This window comes from Excalfactoria chinensis, chromosome 5, assembly GCF_039878825.1.
Source record: "Excalfactoria chinensis isolate bCotChi1 chromosome 5, bCotChi1.hap2, whole genome shotgun sequence".
NCBI classification, from domain to species: Eukaryota; Metazoa; Chordata; class Aves; order Galliformes; family Phasianidae; genus Excalfactoria; species Excalfactoria chinensis.
Window position 1 is genome coordinate 32,023,602 of NC_092829.1, and position 18,557 is coordinate 32,042,158.

At 40.9% G+C, this 18,557-nt stretch overlaps 1 protein-coding gene across 2 annotated transcripts in view; it reads right to left on the minus strand.

Annotated features, from left to right (window-relative positions):
- Positions 1-335: 335 nt before the first annotated feature.
- Positions 336-18,557, minus strand: part of MIDEAS (mitotic deacetylase associated SANT domain protein) — a 52,443-nt gene continuing 34,221 nt past the window's right edge. The window contains exons 3-13 of one of the 2 annotated variants that reach the window (XM_072338257.1): positions 18,114-18,434; positions 16,784-17,129; positions 16,263-16,329; positions 12,549-12,691; positions 11,607-11,710; positions 11,077-11,152; positions 9,759-9,847; positions 8,478-8,627; positions 8,106-8,276; positions 7,417-7,616; positions 336-6,425 (exon numbers count right to left, since the gene is read on the minus strand). In XM_072338257.1, the coding sequence (XP_072194358.1) occupies positions 6,203-6,425; positions 7,417-7,616; positions 8,106-8,276; positions 8,478-8,627; positions 9,759-9,847; positions 11,077-11,152; positions 11,607-11,710; positions 12,549-12,691; positions 16,263-16,329; positions 16,784-17,129; positions 18,114-18,434 (1,890 nt within the window). In that variant the 3' untranslated portion in view covers positions 336-6,202. The remainder of the gene's footprint in view (positions 6,426-7,416; positions 7,617-8,105; positions 8,277-8,477; positions 8,628-9,758; positions 9,848-11,076; positions 11,153-11,606; positions 11,711-12,548; positions 12,692-16,262; positions 16,330-16,783; positions 17,130-18,113; positions 18,435-18,557) is intronic. The other variant, XM_072338258.1, reaches the window with a different exon arrangement.

Consider the following 18,557-nt stretch of genomic DNA (forward strand, 5'->3'; position numbering starts at 1 on the left):
TCCAGCTGTCTTCATTTACTGCTTGCCTTGGGCTGGACACGCTCCAGTGTACGTAAAGCAAACAGAGCTGTATCTACCAGATACTTTCTAGATTCTTTCTTGTATGTAAGACCCGCAATACATCGCAGGCTGATATCTTCAGGGAGAATACTGAGAAACAGCCCCAGTAATTGCTGTGGAAAACAGAGGGAAATATGATCAGAGAGCAGAACTGCACTTAACACAACTCATAGCAGGATTCACAGCTGCCTCCTGTATATGAACAAACCACCAACCCGAGCTGGCAGCCGCTGCCTCATATCAACAAAAAAAACCTCACCTCTGAGACTATTTTTAAACCGCATTTAATAAAAGGGTTTCTTAGATATATAGAGGATATTAAGTAAATAAGTTACATAGTACATTACAATCACATCAGCAAGATTGCCTTTAGTGTATTAATAGTTTATAAAAAAAGCACACAAAAAATAAATTCAGTCCAGTCTATCACAACTGTACAGCAACAGGTAAATATATTTATATATGTACATTTCTAACATGTAACAGTCTTTTAAAAGGTGCCATAGGCAGCAAACACACAAAAGGAAGTGTCTGCTCACTTGCTAAAATAAAAGTAATATACTTTATTATAAAGCATTTATACAGTAATTACAAAGGCTGCTCCTGTACAGTACACCAAAGCTTCGACTACAAATTTAAAAACAACGTAAAAAGAATGAACTCAACAAAAAAAAGTTCTTATCAAATCTGAGCTACGGGGGGAAAAATACATACGGAGAAGCTGCAGGAAACAGATCTTTAAAATACACATTTCTATAAAAATATACGTCGCTTTCGATTCTCGAGAAGTTAAGTGTTCCTTGGGCTCAGCTGTCGATGGAATCTCTTGCTCTCAGAAAGGGCTCCTCAGATGAAGCTCAAGGGCTGCCCTGACAACACTTGGCCTCACAGAGAACAAGGGCAAGAAAAGCAGCTGAACCCAAGTGAAGAATTTACACAGAAACTCACCCCCGTGAAAATCAAACACAGTTTGTAGACACCACTTCTTTGCCTCTTTAAAGCTTTATAAACTTCCAGATATACATTAGAAGATAGAACAGAGAATGCTTGCATGGGAAAATGTGGTTGAGAAATGAGGTTTCTGGCAGAGGTAATCACTGGACTAAAAGTGCCTTTGTATGAAAGCAGATGAGACAAATCAGCTCTAGTCCTCCCCACTCACATTTCTTTTAGAATAGGATAGAAATATACAGGAACTGCCCAAGTCCGCTCCTTGAGAGAAAACTAAGTGGTACATAATAGCTAAGAGAGGGAGGGCTTGCTCCTCCTGGTTTAGGAAACACTTTTTTTTTTGGATGATGACTTTATGATAAGCTTGCTGCGAATATGAGAAACACCATGAGGTGTCAGGTTAGTGAAATGAGAAGTTTTGTTGGCTAATCCAGATTCCATGAATTCCATCACTAGGATGGGACTAAAAGATGAGTTACCTTTAAGTTTCAGAATATCTCCCTTTTCCCTGCCTTCAAAGCAGCTGCCATCCTGCCTGGTCCAGCTGTCAGCACAGCTGTTCTGGGGCCTCCAGCGTACAGAAGTGAGTTCTCCAGGATACTGCAGCCTGTTTGGTCAAGCCGCTCCGATTTTAAATGGGAAAGCATCCAATACGTTAAGATGCAGAGTTGCTCTTGCAGCCAGATAGCAAAACACCTGTAGCTATATCAGATATGCATCACGAGTGCATGCATTTATCTAGCAATTATATATACATCATCTTACAAAATGGAAGTGCTATCCCCATGCAGAGCACAAATCTGAAAGGCTGAATTAATCTATCAGTAAAGGGCAGATGACATGGGCAGAAAGGCAAAAAAAACCACAACCAGGGCAAATGTGACTGCTAGCCCATCTCTCACAGCATCTCTGCAACACCCAGAGCTGGCATCGATATCCAGCTGGGCCATGGTTTAGAAATACAGCCACTGCTAGGTGTACGACCACCTGCAGCCTCATCCTGCACTCTAAGGGACAAATTACCAGCATGCAGCTATAAGACCTGCAGCCTGTGTCTTCTGTTTGCTCCCAGACAAAGAACAGCTAACACAAAGAAACACCCTCCTTGTTCCAGCTCCACTTGGGAGCACACAGCACCTTCTAGACTAACAGCAAGAGTAGCGAGAATGGAGACCCATGAAACTGCTTTCAAACAGAAAATAATCTGCATGGGGCTTTCAAATGGACACACTGTCAGAACATCAGAACAGACTGATTATTTTTTTAATCATAATTGGAGTAACACGGCCTTAAATTAACACTGTGCTGCAGTGAAGAGCCACTCAAGTAATTTTCCCCTGCACAGAAAAACATAATTCATTCCAGATCAGTCAAATTCAGTTCAAATGCTTTGTCTACAGCAGATGGGTGTTTTGGTTTGGTTTTTTTCCCCAGTTATATTCTGTGCTTTTTGTTTAGTTTTGGAAACAACTCTGCCATGCTTTGCTAATTGGCATGATCCAATTCAGATGCCAGGCACACTCCATACTGCTTCTGTAAGCTGGTGAGCAGCAGGTTCAGTGCTGCTTGTTTTTAACTGCGACACCTAGAGGAACATTTTCACTCATTACCATGACAGAAAAGGTTTTCAGGTGGCTACTAGCAATATGGAAACATATTTGTTGCCACTTACTTGGAATACATAACTGCTTTTGGTCAGCCTTGCTAGCTCATGTTAGTAGCAGCCATCCTATCCTCAGAAAAAGCCTGGTTTAGATTTCTTCTAGCAAAGGGTCTCTCTGTAATATCTTGCTGTTCTCTGCTACTGCAGGATGGGAGAGAAGTGATCAGTACTGGATTTGGTGTATAATAAATACATAGTCTTAGTGCAATTAAAGACAATTCCTTATTTCTTCCTAGCACCCCAAATGCTTACACTTTGTAAGAGGCAAAACTCACTGATTTCCTAAAGCAGACAGAATCAGTGAAAGAGCCGCCATTTTGGAACACACCGACAATGCTTACCTTAAAGCATTACCATGTCTAGAAAGATAAAACTGGTACCTAAAGCAGTAACACAATTTGCTTTAAATCTTTGTAGCTGATTTCACCTGTTAGTCATCTCCCATTGTAATTTGCTGTGCAGTATCTAAAACTACAGCCAACCTGAAAACCGCTGAGGGCTACAGCTGAGTGTTGGCTCGTTGTTACCCTGGCATACTTGAAGAAACTAAAAGTACTGGGTGAAATGGAGGTGTTACACAGCATTAAGGTAAAACAGAGACACGTATGGATTTCCTGCCCATACAGAGAACAGCCCACAGCTACAAATCTGTCTGTGCATTTGTTTTCCTGGAGGACATCAAGGAGTTCTTCTAGCTCAGCATCCCACTTTCTAGCTGGGACTACACTGCTGCTCCACACTTCCCCTCACTTTTTCCTAAACAACTGCTCCTGCTCGCTGTCTGAAACAAGACATGGAGGAGCCATTGGTTTGTCCTGATATGAACAGCATGCTTTTTTTTTTCCTTTCTGTTTTTTAAAAGGATTAAATAGTTGATTTTGCACTGTTTTACCAAGGACAGTGAAAGCACTTTCCTAAAATAGTTTCATTACCCTTACTTGAATTATCAGGTTTAGACAGATCTCTTTTCTCCAGCCTTAACAATCTTCATTCTGTTTCTCTCTGTGTGCCATTTCCACCTCTATCTCCATTTCTTCATTCTGCCCTCCCAGGACTTCCCAGACTTGTAAGTGACTGCACACCATGCTACAGCTGAGACTGCTACTCCAGGAAATGCATTCATCACAGCAGCATCTACATTATTTTAAACCCATTTTACATATATTCACAAGCCCTGCATGTTTCTGAGCTGATGTTCCACCCTGCAGGTCTCAGGATCTGGAAACTACCCACAACTTCCCAGAAACATACTTCAGAATTTTAACTGCATCATCACTTTATACCGGAATTAATCCCAGCAGTAGAAGTGAGCCATGTATTCCAGCTGCTTCACTGACCGTGCTGGCACAGTGTGCTAAAGCTTCTGTTCTCTCTGAAGGCCCCAGGATAGCAGCAGACGAGCTTTTTCTCTGATTTACAGGAGGAAAAAGATAATAACACTGAAAATCTTAGTAGGAAGACCGATACGCTTAAGCTTTTCTTTAATGATGAGTAGCTTTTTCAGTTCTTTGCAGTTTCTGAACGGATTGTAATGGTTTGTGACATGCCATCTGCTTCCACAGTCTTGTCAGCAAAACCCAGGGACATGCAGCAGTCATCCCTGCGCTGACAGGGCCACCTGGCTTTATTAGGAATGAACACACAGCATTGGTAGGAAATCAAATGCATACAGGCAGAATTGCCAACATTGAAAAAAGTGCAGTCTGTCTGATAATGCTACTGATTTTAAGAGTAGTAACTGTTTCTATTAAGTCTATACAAAGGCATATGTATGAAAAGAAAATATGGTACAATACACAGCCTCTCAGACTTGGACAGCGCAACCATGGTTGTACAAAACTACCTGGGGCAGGAAAAGAGGACCAGATGGCATGCTGAGTCAGATCCATTTTCCATCGGCAACTTGACAAGTAGATACATTGCCTGAAATTCATCTAGCAGCCCAAAGAGGCAAATTAAAAAATAATAATAATTAAAAAATACCAGCACACTTCATGTGCACTAACTGACCCAGGGTCCCCGCTTGGCCATGCACCACAGGAGCAGCATGCATGGGATGTGATGCACTGCTGGCACCCAGGAACTGCTGCCTCCACACAGTGCGCTGAAGGAGCCAGAACAGGGAGCTGGGACTGATCAACTGTGAGAGCAAGGAAGTGATCTGATTCTCTACATCTTTATGAAGTAAAGATGAAGAGGGCTATAAAGATGCACAGACCAATCAAAATGTCACCGGGACTCCTTTTGCGTCCTCTTAACTTCCATTTACCAGCAGGATTTTGGTTGCGAGACCTTTTTTTGGCCATTAGCACATGTCAGTTCTGAAGAGAAGTCAGCATTTCAGCCAACTAAGGGGGCGACAGAAGGACAGCCCATCAGGCATGGCTGTCCAGCCACTTGCATGGAGGTGAAATGCCTCCTGCATATACAGTCACATACTGTCTGACAGGAAGTATTTGGAAAACAAGGGCCCCACAGACATAAGCTCAAAATGACAACAGTTTCAAAAGATAAATGAGGGCTGCCACAGGAAATAAATGGATGTGTTGAGAGGTAAGAGCCATTCATTCACAAGGGGATTTAAGGAGCTTCACAGATATGAGAGTTCATTCCTCCCATCTCTGGGGTGCACACAGTCCAACACTCAAACAAGGTTCATGTTCACTTTCACAAAACAAACTTGCTCCACTTTAACCAAAGTCAAAACTGACAGCATTCATTTCAAATTGCACTTGTGAAACCCAGACTACCTTCCAAGAAGTTTATCAAAGGCTAACTACTTTGTTTTCCACTAGGAGACAACGCACAAGGCCTGTGACTACTTCAGTCCCTCAAGATACCTTACACCCATTGCTGCATTCTTAGTAGCATGAAAGAAAAACACCTCAGGGTTCTCTGAAAAATAAAACTTCCTCTCAGAATGAGGAAGCATTTCTTTTCCATCCCACTTCTCTTTTTTGTGAAACAGAGGCCAAAACCACACACCGTCTTTCCACAAAACTTGCTGGCAGCCAGAATAAATGCTTAGGAAGGCAGGAAAGGGTAACAGGAAGAATAACTTGCTAAGAAAAAAAAACATCTAGAAATCACCGGTATCACAGTAACTGGATACAGTCACCACAGAGCAGAGCACCATTTTCTAACTCTGGTCTGGAAACTGTGGTATCCAAGAATCCTGTTGTCATTATTCCTGACAAGCACAAGAAGAGAGGTCTTACTGACCCGAGAGAACTTACTTCCACTGCAGGTGACGTTGTTCAATCGTGTACCTCAGATAAGATTATAAATAGAATAGAAATCTTATTTGTTTTGTTTTTTTTTTTAAATCCAAGCTGAAACAAATCTTCTTGTCTGCCACTCTGGCTTGGTCAGTACTGGCAAGGTGAAGTGGAACATGTGGCACGAGGAGGCTGCAGCACTGAAACTGAGACATGATGGCTCAGGTCAGAAAAGTGCAAGCAAAAAACGTGAAACCACTGAGAGGGTATTAGGTCCAGCCTTGCTACTCCCTCCATTTCTAGCCTGCTGCTATATTTCTCCATCCTCATCTGAGCTCCCACTGCTGCTTCCACTGCTGTTGCTTCCACTCTCACTGCTCTCTTCCTGCTGGGCCTGGCCGTGGGCTGCTGCTGCTGCCGCCTCTGCTGCTGCTGCTGCCTCTCTCTCTTGCTGCTTCAGTGCGGCCGCCTTCTTCTCCTGCTCCGCATGACTCTTCATGTGAGCACTGCGGCTCTTCACCTTGTAGAACACCCTGAGGAAATATAAGTGCATTAGCATTGGTCTCATTTACAACTTCCTCCTCCATTAATTTACTGAAAGAGCTTTCCATAGCTACAGCCTCAAGTTCGCAAGCTTCAGCACAGGAACCAATGCTGGCACTGTAACAAAACATCTTCAGCAAACACCACTTCTGCCTCAGTGTGTGCCAGTGCACTGGTTGTAGTATTAGCAGGAGATCCTGAGCACTCTTGAGTTACTTGCTTTGTTTCTTAATATATTTTTTAAATTTGGAGGGGCAACACCGGCATCTGAAACACACACCTACTGCTTAACAACAGAACCGTGCTTTCTAGCCATTCCCCCTACACTGTAAAAATAAAATAAACATGGACGTGGTCAGTTGCTATTCCAGACACTTATCCACATAGCTGGAAACATTTGAGCTTTTTCTTCCCAACTCTGCAGTACCATGATCTATCCCTCTATCTCTCACCAATAACTATTTTGAATTGGCATCAAATGTCACAAGACAGGTTTAGAGAGCATTATGAACCCTTGCCTGCTCCTTCTCTTCAAGTAGCCACCTGCCTTCTAACAGCTCTAACCTTTCCAGTACAAGATGCTCTCAGAGGACACAGGGACAACATAGCTTTGCAGAGTCAGCCAAGTCCCAGGCATAGCAATAATTTGTTAACGGCCTTTGTGATTTAACTAGATGGAGAGATCTCATTTTCTTGCCATCCAAATATGACACACCACTGAAATGCAGGCAGTGTCTCATGCCATTTGAAAAATGGTCAGAAGGTAATTAGCCAAAATCAAAGTACCTTAATATCAATATACCTCTGATATGAAAGACATCTCAAAGCTGTAAGTTGTTAAAAACAAACAAACAAACAAACTGTAAAAACCCCTAATCTGCAAGATTAAGTAGGGCAATACCTCATTAAAATTATTGCCAGCCTCTCCAGCCTGCCATACTGTAATTCCATGACTACTGCTGGAAGCTAAGTTGCTCTTACCTGCCACACTTTTTACATGGAAATGTGTTTTCTGTGTTCTGGATTTTACTGGTAACATCTGATTTTATCTTCTGTTTTCGCCGCCTCCTCTGCACTGGAGCAGGAATAAGCTTTCGAGGCTTCATGGTTGTCTCCCTTGACCTTCTTCCAATTCTGCCTGTAACCGTTGCCTCTCGACTCCTTATGTTGGCATCATTGACCTTCGGAGAGAGGGAAATGTAAGGCAAACAAACCAAAACTCACTTCTCACTGTGGTCCCAAGTGTACTTCAACTACAAATTGTGTGCCCCGGTGGCGCAGCGGTAGAATTCCCGTCTGCAACACCAGGGGGCCCGGGTTCGAATCCCCCCTGTGGAGCAGGGGGTAGAAGTGCCGCTCTGCTACACAGAGGGCTCGAATCCCGGGAGTTGGACTCGATGATCTCTAAGGTCCCTTCCAACTTGCACAATACTATGATACTATGATATGATACAAATAATTAAGGTGAGTTTCCTTTCCTTACTCATCTCAGTTCTTCCAGAGCAGCACACTGTCTTGTTACCAGCAACATTCTAAGCTACCTCAGCCCAGCCCTTTCTCTGGAAGAAGGCAGAAACTTCTGCATCTTGAACTGTTGACCTGGTATTTTCTAAACAACTTGCAGAGTGAAGGTAGTATAAAAAGCACAACATGCACAATGCAGCACTTACTGTTAAATCATCATGTAGCATCTGTTCATCTTTGAGGAGTGTGCTCTTCTTTCTATTATCCAACCCTTCCTCTGCCTCCTCTTCCTCCTCCTCTTCCTCTTCCAAGTGCCCCTGTTCTTCACTGAAAAAGTCCCTTCTGAGAGGAAGAACACGTGCAAACCTATGGGAACTCTTCAACAGAAAATAAAGGAACTGTTAATTTTGGTGCCTGCAAGTAAATGTCATTACACGACACGGGATACAAGCTTGTCAGTCTGAACTCCACACTGGCCAGATTGTTTTCGCTCTTGATTCTACTACCAAACAAGACAGCACATAAAACCAAACTTAGCACCATAGCTCAGGAGAGAAGAGAGAAATTTAGGAAATTACCTTGATGTCAACTTCAGCTTCATCTCTCACAGACTTCTCATTAGCGACATCTATGTCCCCAAAAATTAAGGTCCCATTCCGACCAATTTTCACTTGTTTCTTATATGTGTAGTAGAATTCCACACACTGAGCCACTGTCTTGGTTTTTATCTGGTGTTTGGAAAACACAGAAGTTCGATGTATTACATGATTTTAAGAAGGTTTTTAAACAATCAATAAGAGTGCAATAAATACCCCTTGTGCTCTTCTTTCCCTAGCAGTCTTGATCTCACAACTGCTGTTAAACCCTTATTTATGGTGTTCTCTTCTCCTGTGTGCCCCACCCCACAGCCCATTCCCTACTGCCAGTGCTATTCATTTTGAGGTCTACAAGGCCAGCTTTCCAAAGAAAAGCTGGTCAATGTAAAGGTGACAGAACCTGGCACTTTGTCTGCTTACTGCACCTCTTAGCATGTGAAACATTCCAACTGAGCCGTCAGGCTTGAGGGCAGCCTTTCAGTTTTACGGGAGAGTTTTATTTTACAGCAGCACTTCAGAGTAGACCAGAGCAGAATACCGTTCCAAAAATGGAAAGGAAGGTTTGCAGCACTTTCCTGTTTTGGCCACATGCATTTCACACACATATGGCAAGAGACAATTATCAGTACAGACCTATGACCATCTACATATTCTTTATCGGGGATTATTTTGAAAGTTTGGGAGTATATTCTTAATTTCTAGGCTATTACGACTTAAATGCATTTTGGATGTTTCATTCAGAGAAAACAAATACAGCTCCCAATTCTGTGCTCTGAGTCCTTCAAGTGCTTTCCTCTCACTGAGGTGTCACGCCTCATGGAAAGCACACAGGATCCATCATTTTAAATATCAGCGTCACAGCAAACAGAACAAAAGGATGCATCATTCACATATCCTTCTTTGGTCCTTTTCATCAGATTTGTTTCTATTTAGTTTTATAAGCAAGCCCTTTAAGCTGTACTGGAACATTACCAGCATCTATAAATACACCCTGTGGAAGCGATATCTGCGCTATGTGGACTAATGGAAGAAATGCAGAAAGTACAAGGGTTGAGTAAACAACGACAGCAAAAAACAAACAAACAAGCCAAGCCAACCCATCCTGTTCTAGCTACCTCTGGTGAGATTTCGTGCTCATCTCCACAAAATCTTGTGTGCTTAATACTGAGCTTTCAGAAAATGTCAGGATTTAATCTCCTGTGTTAAATGTTCAAACATGAGAAGATACCATTGCCATAAAAAAATGGCAACAGTAACACTCACCAGTTTTTGGACCAAGAAAAAGTCTTTCTTGTAGATTGCAATGCCTTTGTTGAAAAGCTTCTTTTCAGCAACTTTCCAACTGTCTGATCCTGTAGATAAAAAAGTTGCAACTAAGTCCTTGCAATTTCAAATGTTAACTCTTCTAGGTAGTTTTTCTTAGGCGTCCCTTTAAAAAAAAGGAATGCACACATAGAAGGGTACAGTCTCACTTTGCACCTAATCCTACATAACTGCAGGCTGCTTTTAACCCTTCCCTTACTGTTTCACTTTGGCCCTCCTTTCACCTCTTCATTCTAGACCTAGTACTCCTCCCTCCAGGTTAACTCAGTTCAGCTCACTAAAACCAGATACTTAGAAGAACTACAATATTTTTCAACTGAACAGCAAGCTTAACAGATGCATTTTGTGGTGACTGAGTCATTAGATATGATAAAAGGAAAACGGTAGGGGCAGGAGAACAGGATCTTCCTTTTCAGCAGCAAACCACGATACCAGATGAGACATAACAGCAAACAGTACTTGACAATTTATAACATCCTAAATATGTTAGTATTCTAGCATCCTTGCCTCCAATAACAAACATTCTGGAATCTCCTCCTCCCTTATAGATATACCAAAGCAGCAGCATTACAGTAGCAGTATGTAATAATGAATAAATGCAATTTCTGTACTTTGTGGCAGCAGCTATAAAATGTCTCTCTGCCACTTTGCATTAGGACTCTCAAGTGGCTATGGTCACTCTAGATCACTGAAATAGTGTCACGCAGCCTAACAATTCCTAACTAGGTATGACACTAAAAAGACAATTTATGGCATATATATTTCACAGAAACAATGACAGGCATCAACAGTTGGCTGAGCTCTTCACCTCCTCCTAGCTTTCTTCAGCATACTTCAGATCTCTTCCCTCATAACCCCTCTTAACTCTACTGCATGGAAATCCACGCCAGAGAAGCTGTGACCCTGAGGTTACCACAGTCTATCCTTTAAGAACTAATTATTTTTCTGCATTCTCCATGGCTTAGTATAAGGGATCAGATTCCTTTTTCTCCAGCAAAAAAAAAACAAACAACAAACAACAGAGTATACACATATGCAAAGTCATAGATGCACATATTCTAAGAGATGGAGTGTTTCTTACATTGTGTCATGATTTGAACAAGCGAAATTCCTGGCAAGCCATTATCTGACATGCTTGGGAGAAGTGTGGCCTTTAAATCTTATCACAACATTACAGACTGTCCCAGAAGAAGAGGGAAAATATGGAAGAATTCCCTTAAGACATACAGGCAGCACAGAGTTATTCTGGTTAGCAAACCTGTGTAGTGATAGTCTGCCAGAGGATGGGTAGGTGATCGTACTGGCCCCTTCAATAGCAGCTTGGTCAGAGCTCCCTAAAATAAACAACACAAAAAATTGAAAACAAAGATCATGTAATTGTTAATCCACTTCTTTCTGGTACGCTGATTGAAAAGAATTTCTTCTCTTTTTCCTGCATCAAGAGTTAATACTTGTGACATGAAATGGGACAACTTTAAAATCACAGTTTTGACTGTTGTAACAATCAGAAAGATCAACACGGTGGAATGGTGATACAAAAGATGTAATGAGAAAGGGACCAGCGCAATAGAAAGGCGTTACAAAAGAATAAGTTCACAGGGAGTGAACATGGTAGTGTACATCAAGAAGAACACTTTAGGGGCAGCAACATTTCCAAGGGACACTAAGCAGTGTGAGCTAGAAGCAAGGGACAGAGTCTTCAAGGGGCTTCCATTCATTAAATAACAGGTCACCTGGCCTTTATTAAAATCTTTCACCACATCAAAGCAAAAAGGCGAGAAGACTCACCAGAATGCTTCCTTTTTCTTCATGTAAGAAATGCAGTGCCAGCTCCTGGTTGGTTCCACCCCCAGGAAAAATGCTTGAGCAGGCAGCAGCTAGCAGGCTTTCCACTGTTCCCACAGAGATACCAAACAAGTTCAGATTAGAAGATTAAAATTGAGTTTCCTAGAGAATTCACATGACTAATTAGACTTTTTAAAGCAGAATTACACATAACAGAAGATAAAACCAAGATGATGAGTGACCTTGCAGATTTATTTGGGTCAGATTTGGGCAAAGGAATTAATTAGATAGCAAGATCACAGAGCAGAGTGCCACACGCAGCACTATTTACATATGGAGTTTTTTGCAACTCCAGTCTCCTTCAATGTCTTCCAATCTTCCTTCACCTCAGATTTTTTCAGTCCTCCTTCTATTCTAAGATCTATACAAAGTTTTCATTTCATAATACCCTTTTTCTCTTTATTAAGAAAAAATTATTCCAAGACCACCCACACTCTCTCTTCAGCATCTGTATATGCCACAGCCTGTGTGCACCAAAAGCAGACAGCTACTCTATCTGCTAACTAGCTGCCACAGCTCCTGCTTCCTCCTGATGACTAATGTCTACAACTTGATTTTCTCAAATTCTATTACATCTACAGCATCTGTTTAAAAGTTGACTACACGTGGCACTCAAACGTTAAGACAAGGAAGTTTCATTGAATGTAAGTCTATCTTTGACACAAAATAATGTTCTCATTTTATCTCAATAAATAAAATCTTATCAACCTTCCAGCCCCCACATGCAATCCAGAAAAGTAAGTTTTACTCCTAAGATTGCTCTCAAGACCATTTTAATATGTGTTGATAATTAGCAGCTCTATTTTAATGCCTACAGTAGACATGTGGTTACCTCTACTATGGCTGTGGCACTCAGATTTATGCACCAGCTTTCTACATTCTTACCATTCTGTTGGGTGACTCTGTTGGTTTCCAGGTCACCCCATGGCTGCCACACAAGCTCTGCTTTATGTTCATCATCTGCTGCCAGAGATCTGTCTTGGAGTGAAGGGATTTCTGCTTGGAAGCGAGTTCCTACATTTATACGCCTGCAGAAAAGATAAGTCATGATCAGGTAATTTCAACAATATCCCAACAGTCCACATCTCCTGTAAAAACACAAATTATGGAGAAACCAAAATGCAGCAAGCTCTGCAATATAGCAAGAACAGCTTTCAGGTTTGTACATTACATCTGAAAAGATAAGAGGTCTTATATTCACTATCAGTTTCCATTATCTTACCAATCAACAGTGGTTGGAACTGTACTTAAAGTAGGGTCTCCTAATAACTGCTCAGAAAACTTCCTTGGCAGTAAGTAGGTGATGGTGAGATAACATTCAGATATAACTAACGTAACAGAGAAGCTTTATACAGAACACCACATACGGCCTGTCATCTTCCCCAAAACATGATCTCAGTTCCAGTCAAAAGCGAAGTGCCAGGGATGCTGTCTAGTGGCATGGCATGGGGATAACAAAGGCAGCTGCAAATGTCCCACCTGTAATGCCTGCAGTTTTAAGTGTTTCAGGGTGTCTAGAAAACCGATTCAACACAATAGATACTGCTTCTGAAAAGTAATTCAATTTCATACATATTGAGAGTGGAAGCTGCATGGAGAATGAAGAACCCCAGAAAGGACTGTCTGGCTTTGAGTATTTTACAGGTACAGAAGCCTGTTAAAACTGTAGTTTTTCACTCATTCACCCTTTCTTGAACATCTGCTTTCACCCTTCTTGATTATTTTGTTGAAGAGAAAAAAAATTATACTGGCTGATGATCTTATTGGGGATATACAGCATGAGAGCAGAACAAAAAGCAAGAGATTTCATTGATAAAATCTTGCTGAAAGAGAAAAACACCAAAATAAAAAACCTTGATACATCCTCATTTCAGCACACTGTGATGGACTACAAAATGATATTGGTATGGAATATTCTGCTCACTGCAAGTAGTCTCACCTATTGGTATGGCATACAGTTTTACAGTGGAGGAAAGGACTATGGATTCTGACCCACCCTAGAAGGTATGACTACAAGTAATTGACTTTGCTGTCAAGTGGAAACAGACAAAATGTCTGTTAATATGTAGGGAAATTCTGAAGATCTTGTGTCCCCAGACAGTGACTCTTCTGGCCTCATTTGTGAGAGGGAGAGTAGCAGCTGAAAGAACCAGAGGAAAAGAATGCAAGCTAGGAGTGATATCTCAGAAATGACCTTTTATTCTAAAACTAAACATTGACTCTTGTGTCCCTCAGCAGTAAGAGCCTATGTGTATTGCACCTGTAGTATCCAAATAAAACCAGATTTCCACTGCAAAAGCTTAAGTAATCTTATTTAATATGGCCTGATCCAAGTAGGGGCTTGGACTAAGTGACCTTCTAGGGTCCACCACAGCTAAGTTATTCCATGACTCCTTTAACATGGATGCCTAGATTAGAGTATAGCAGAATCTATTGCCTGTAATAAATGCTGCTGAGACAACTTGTGATACAATTCTATGTGGCATAGTTCAGAATCGAGGCTAGATGAGGAGTGACTACAGAATGACTTAAAAGGAACTGAACTACAAGACTCCTAAGACACTCAGATGTATGACACCAGCTGCCTATTAATCTACTTCACAGATAGAAGAATTAAGCTTCATTAGCACATTTCCTACTCCAAATCTTTGCAATCAACCTTTTAAGAAGCATTAGCAGACGGTCTGACAAAGCAAGCAATTAAGAACACAATATGTGGCAATCATAAGTTATAATCAGCTTCTAACAGGATCAAGAACGCAAACCAATGGATGAAATTGTGCTTTTTTCCCCTTTTTCTTAAAATAATAATAATTTAAAAATGTTTCTGGACATCCTTCCTTTATAGAAGATACACCCACATAACAGACCACAACTCTACTGCACAAATTAGCACTGAAGCAGTGAACTACTTACTTTGACAGCACAAAATGACACTACTTTGTGATTTTAAAATCTAAAGTTTTCTAGTCTGCCTAAACATCTGTTCACTAAGTCTCAAGATTACAAGATAGCTCTTCGCACACTAATGCAAGTTCATTTTCTTTTGCCAAAAGGGAGTTAAAAGTCACGATGGCTTGAATTTTATAGTAACAAATTTGAAAACTTTCATCCACAGCTGAATCCACAGCCAATATTATGCCATCAACATCAGCAATTTAAACCACTGGGGGCAACAGCAAAACTTAGTAACATCATGCAAAGATGATCAAGATCTGCTGAGAAAACAAAAATGTCTGTTCAAGAAGAGGTTCACTTCAACCAACAACAAAACAATGAATTAAACTATAGTTAAAACAGATTAAAAACAAACCAAAACTAAATCTGTGCTTGATTATTTCTATGAATGAGTATGAACTGCTGTTGGTACAGTACAAGATACAGAAGCAAAGAAACAGTGATTATCTGCTTGAGTTGTCCTGGAGCCAGAGTCCGGGCCCAGAGGGAATTTGTGAAGGTGACAAGAATAACCTGAGTTTCTTTTCAATTGCAATAGGTTTCAATCAGCTCAGGACAGCCTGCTGCCAAAAAATGTACAAAACCAGAACTTCCAACAGGCAGGACAGAGAAAGGGAAAAAAGTCCTATAAGTTGACAGCAAATGCTACTGCTAATCGTAGAAACATGGACAATTTTGGAAGTAAAAGACAACGTGTTTATTTGGAGATGGTCTAAGTTAAATTTCAAACATTAACAAGAGATTCCTGACTGCAGAGGGTCAGAAATGTAGAGCCACATGAATGGTATTCACACGACTATCACCGTGCCATACATCTTGATGCTTAGATTTTGCAAGAGTTCAAACAGAATTGGAACCATCTCACAGTTCCGTAGGCCTTAATTCCAACTGATAACATTTCCAGAGTTCACAAGGGCTGTGCAGAGACATTTGTAGCTCCGATTTTCCTGACAGGTTTAGAACTGGCACTAAACCTAAAACTGTAACTCCAGTTTCAGTATTTTCAAACTGTTCTCTAGTGCCATTAAGTTTTAATGTCTGAGCTTTCACAGCACACAAACAGCTGAAAAGATTAATTAAGCTTATTAGTTCAGGTCACACACTGCATGCAAGTGGCTACCATGCTTACAGACTGAGCTGGCCTAAGAGGGAACTAAACCACGTTCACATTTGTGCTGAAGCTAATACGTGCCACATGGATAACTTGAAATCTGAGCTGCCCATCTGAAATCTAACTACATTTGTTCTTATTCTTCTTTGATCTTTCACTAAAGGAGTATTATTTTCCCACTCTCAAACAATTATAGAGCTTCCAAATACATGTACATAAAAAAACAAGAGAGACACCTAACTCACTCAGCTAACCAATGCTATTTCAGCCCAGAGATGGCTCCATAGTAATAGAAAGTAGGCAAAACCACCAGAATTAAAAAGTGCATTTGCCCAGATGCTATTTACTGCACAAAGTTGTTGGTTTTGTTTTTGTTTTTTTTAAACAACCATTTATATTTTGAGTCACTAATAGGAATAGCTTTAATGTTTCTAAGAGGATATATCAACTATATATGGAGCAGGTCAAAGGTTTAGGAGTGGGAAGAGAAGCAGGTTTACTACCAGGCTAAGATTCTGCTGGGTACTTACGGTTCAATGCTGACCGGAGTGGCTTCTCCCACCACGGAAAGAACAGGAGGGGTAACCTCTGAACTGTCTGCAAAGCAAAGAAAGAACTGCTCAGACTCATCTCATGAGATATTTTCTTCACACAGCTTATAAATCTGTCAGAGGTATCCATATTTCAAAACAGGCACCCATATGCTAAACAAGTTTAAAATACCCAAGAAGAACTCACCTTTTACATCTTACGAATAACTACTTACTGCTCACTCAGCCCAAGATAATGACAGGCTATTATAGAAAACGAACTGACTTTTCCATTCCTGAGGATGTCAGTAGGGGGTGTTGGAGATTACTTGTGAATGGATCTTAACATTTATGGACTGATGGAAGGAGTGCTACAATCCCTTCATCCTAGCTACCCTGACTTTATCACCAAGAGATCTCATTTTCACATACTCCAGAAGTCATGATTATCCTTCTATTGCTCCACAGTTCCTAAGCACAAATCAGACAAGGGAAGAAGGGAAAGAAAAAGTGGAACTTACTTGATCTAAGCAGGGTTCTGTGTGCACTTTTAGGAGTCATTGGAGGTGGAACTGGATGACCACTCGAAGAGAGAATAGCATTAAAATACAGCCCAGATCCTTCTCTCACTGGACTAAGAATTGGTGGAGGAGTGTAAGGAGGTAGTTCAAAGTTCCTATCAGAAGGATGGTCTGCCAGACGGACAGGTGACCGTAAGTGGCTCTGATACGGTGTAATATTAGAATAAACAGGTGGTGCAATAAAGGTGCCAGCTTTTGGTGGTATGAAGAGTGGCTCAGGTCTTGGGCGCTGCTTTGGTTTCCGGGCAAAGCCCTCTGCTTCATCCTTTGGAACAGCATGTTCATGCTATTAGGAAAAGGTTACATATTTAATTTCATGATAAGCCCTTAGGTCACATGCAAAATTTCAGCAAGATTACAACGTTCTTCCATAGTAGCTCAAAATCTGGATAGGGCAGCTGTGGAGGGTGGGTCTCAACAATTAGCAAAGGTGAAAAGCAGAAGATGATGGGGAGCTATATGGGAACTATTAGGTAGCAACACTATCTCTGAGTGTTTATGAAGCTATAATTCACAGGAATCAATAAATATATATGATTCAACCTCTGGAAAGATGGTGACAATCTGATGGTAGCTAGAAAAGAGGACACGTAAGTGTGGCAGAACTCTGACACACATACAAAGTGATATAAGATAGAGATAAGAGAATAGCAGAAAATATCACAGCATTCTCTTAAATGGTTGTGCATTAAATGCAGAGAAATCTCCTTAGATGCCTGCCACTTATCTTTGGTATCACAATACTCCATTATACTTCTCAAGAGAACGGATAAAAAAGTTGATAAAACAAAAACCCACTGACCACCAATACACTGAAAGGGAACAGTCAAGTACTGGTCTCCAAAACCTCACAAAGAGATTTCAATTTCATAAGAATAAATCTTCTGCTTCCATTTTATTCATTCTCAGAGATATATACACACTGTTCACAATTCATTACTGTCTATGCACATATGGAGAAAGAATACTTTTCTCAAGTAGACAAAATAATTCTTTTCAGTGTTATTGTCCATCTGGCTTTATTTACTCTACTGTTTAGTAGAGGAACATTGGTTGAGTGTACTAGTAGTAGCAATAAGGTCATGAAAAGCCAGTGATACCTCAAATATATGGCAGTATAATGAAATAAAAAAAAGAAACTAAACATTATCCCATCCCAAGTTCAAACCATGAGACCAAAATACCTTAATAGAAAAGTTTGTGGGCAAAAAAAAATACATAATTAGAACTAACAGCTATGGTTCTCTTTGGTTTCTTCACCTGCCCATACCTGATATGAGGTTTCCATGTTAGTATTACGATTAGATCGCCTCCGAGTGACTATCACAGAAGGCTTGCGTTCACAAGGAGTTCGATCATTTGTTTGGCCTCTCTGGAGTTTCCCATCCTCAGACTTCTCTTTTTCAAGGTTTTGCAAGTCAATTTTTCTCACTGGCACAGATACAGGAATGATAAGAGGCACAAGGCTGCTATCCTCCCGGGCTTTTTTGGGAGCTGGTGAAGAACTGGCAAATTCCACAACACTTTTAGCAGCTGTAGGTCCTGGAGCTGCTATCAGCACACTTTTCTTCTCTTCTGGAGTATCCGATTCCTGAGAAGAAAGATAGATTACTTAAAAGTTCTGTAGTGCTTGCATAATGAATCAGATGATCTCTCACTTGCACAGTATATCAACTTTCTCAATGCAATTTGCAAGCTGAAAGGGATTTGAAAA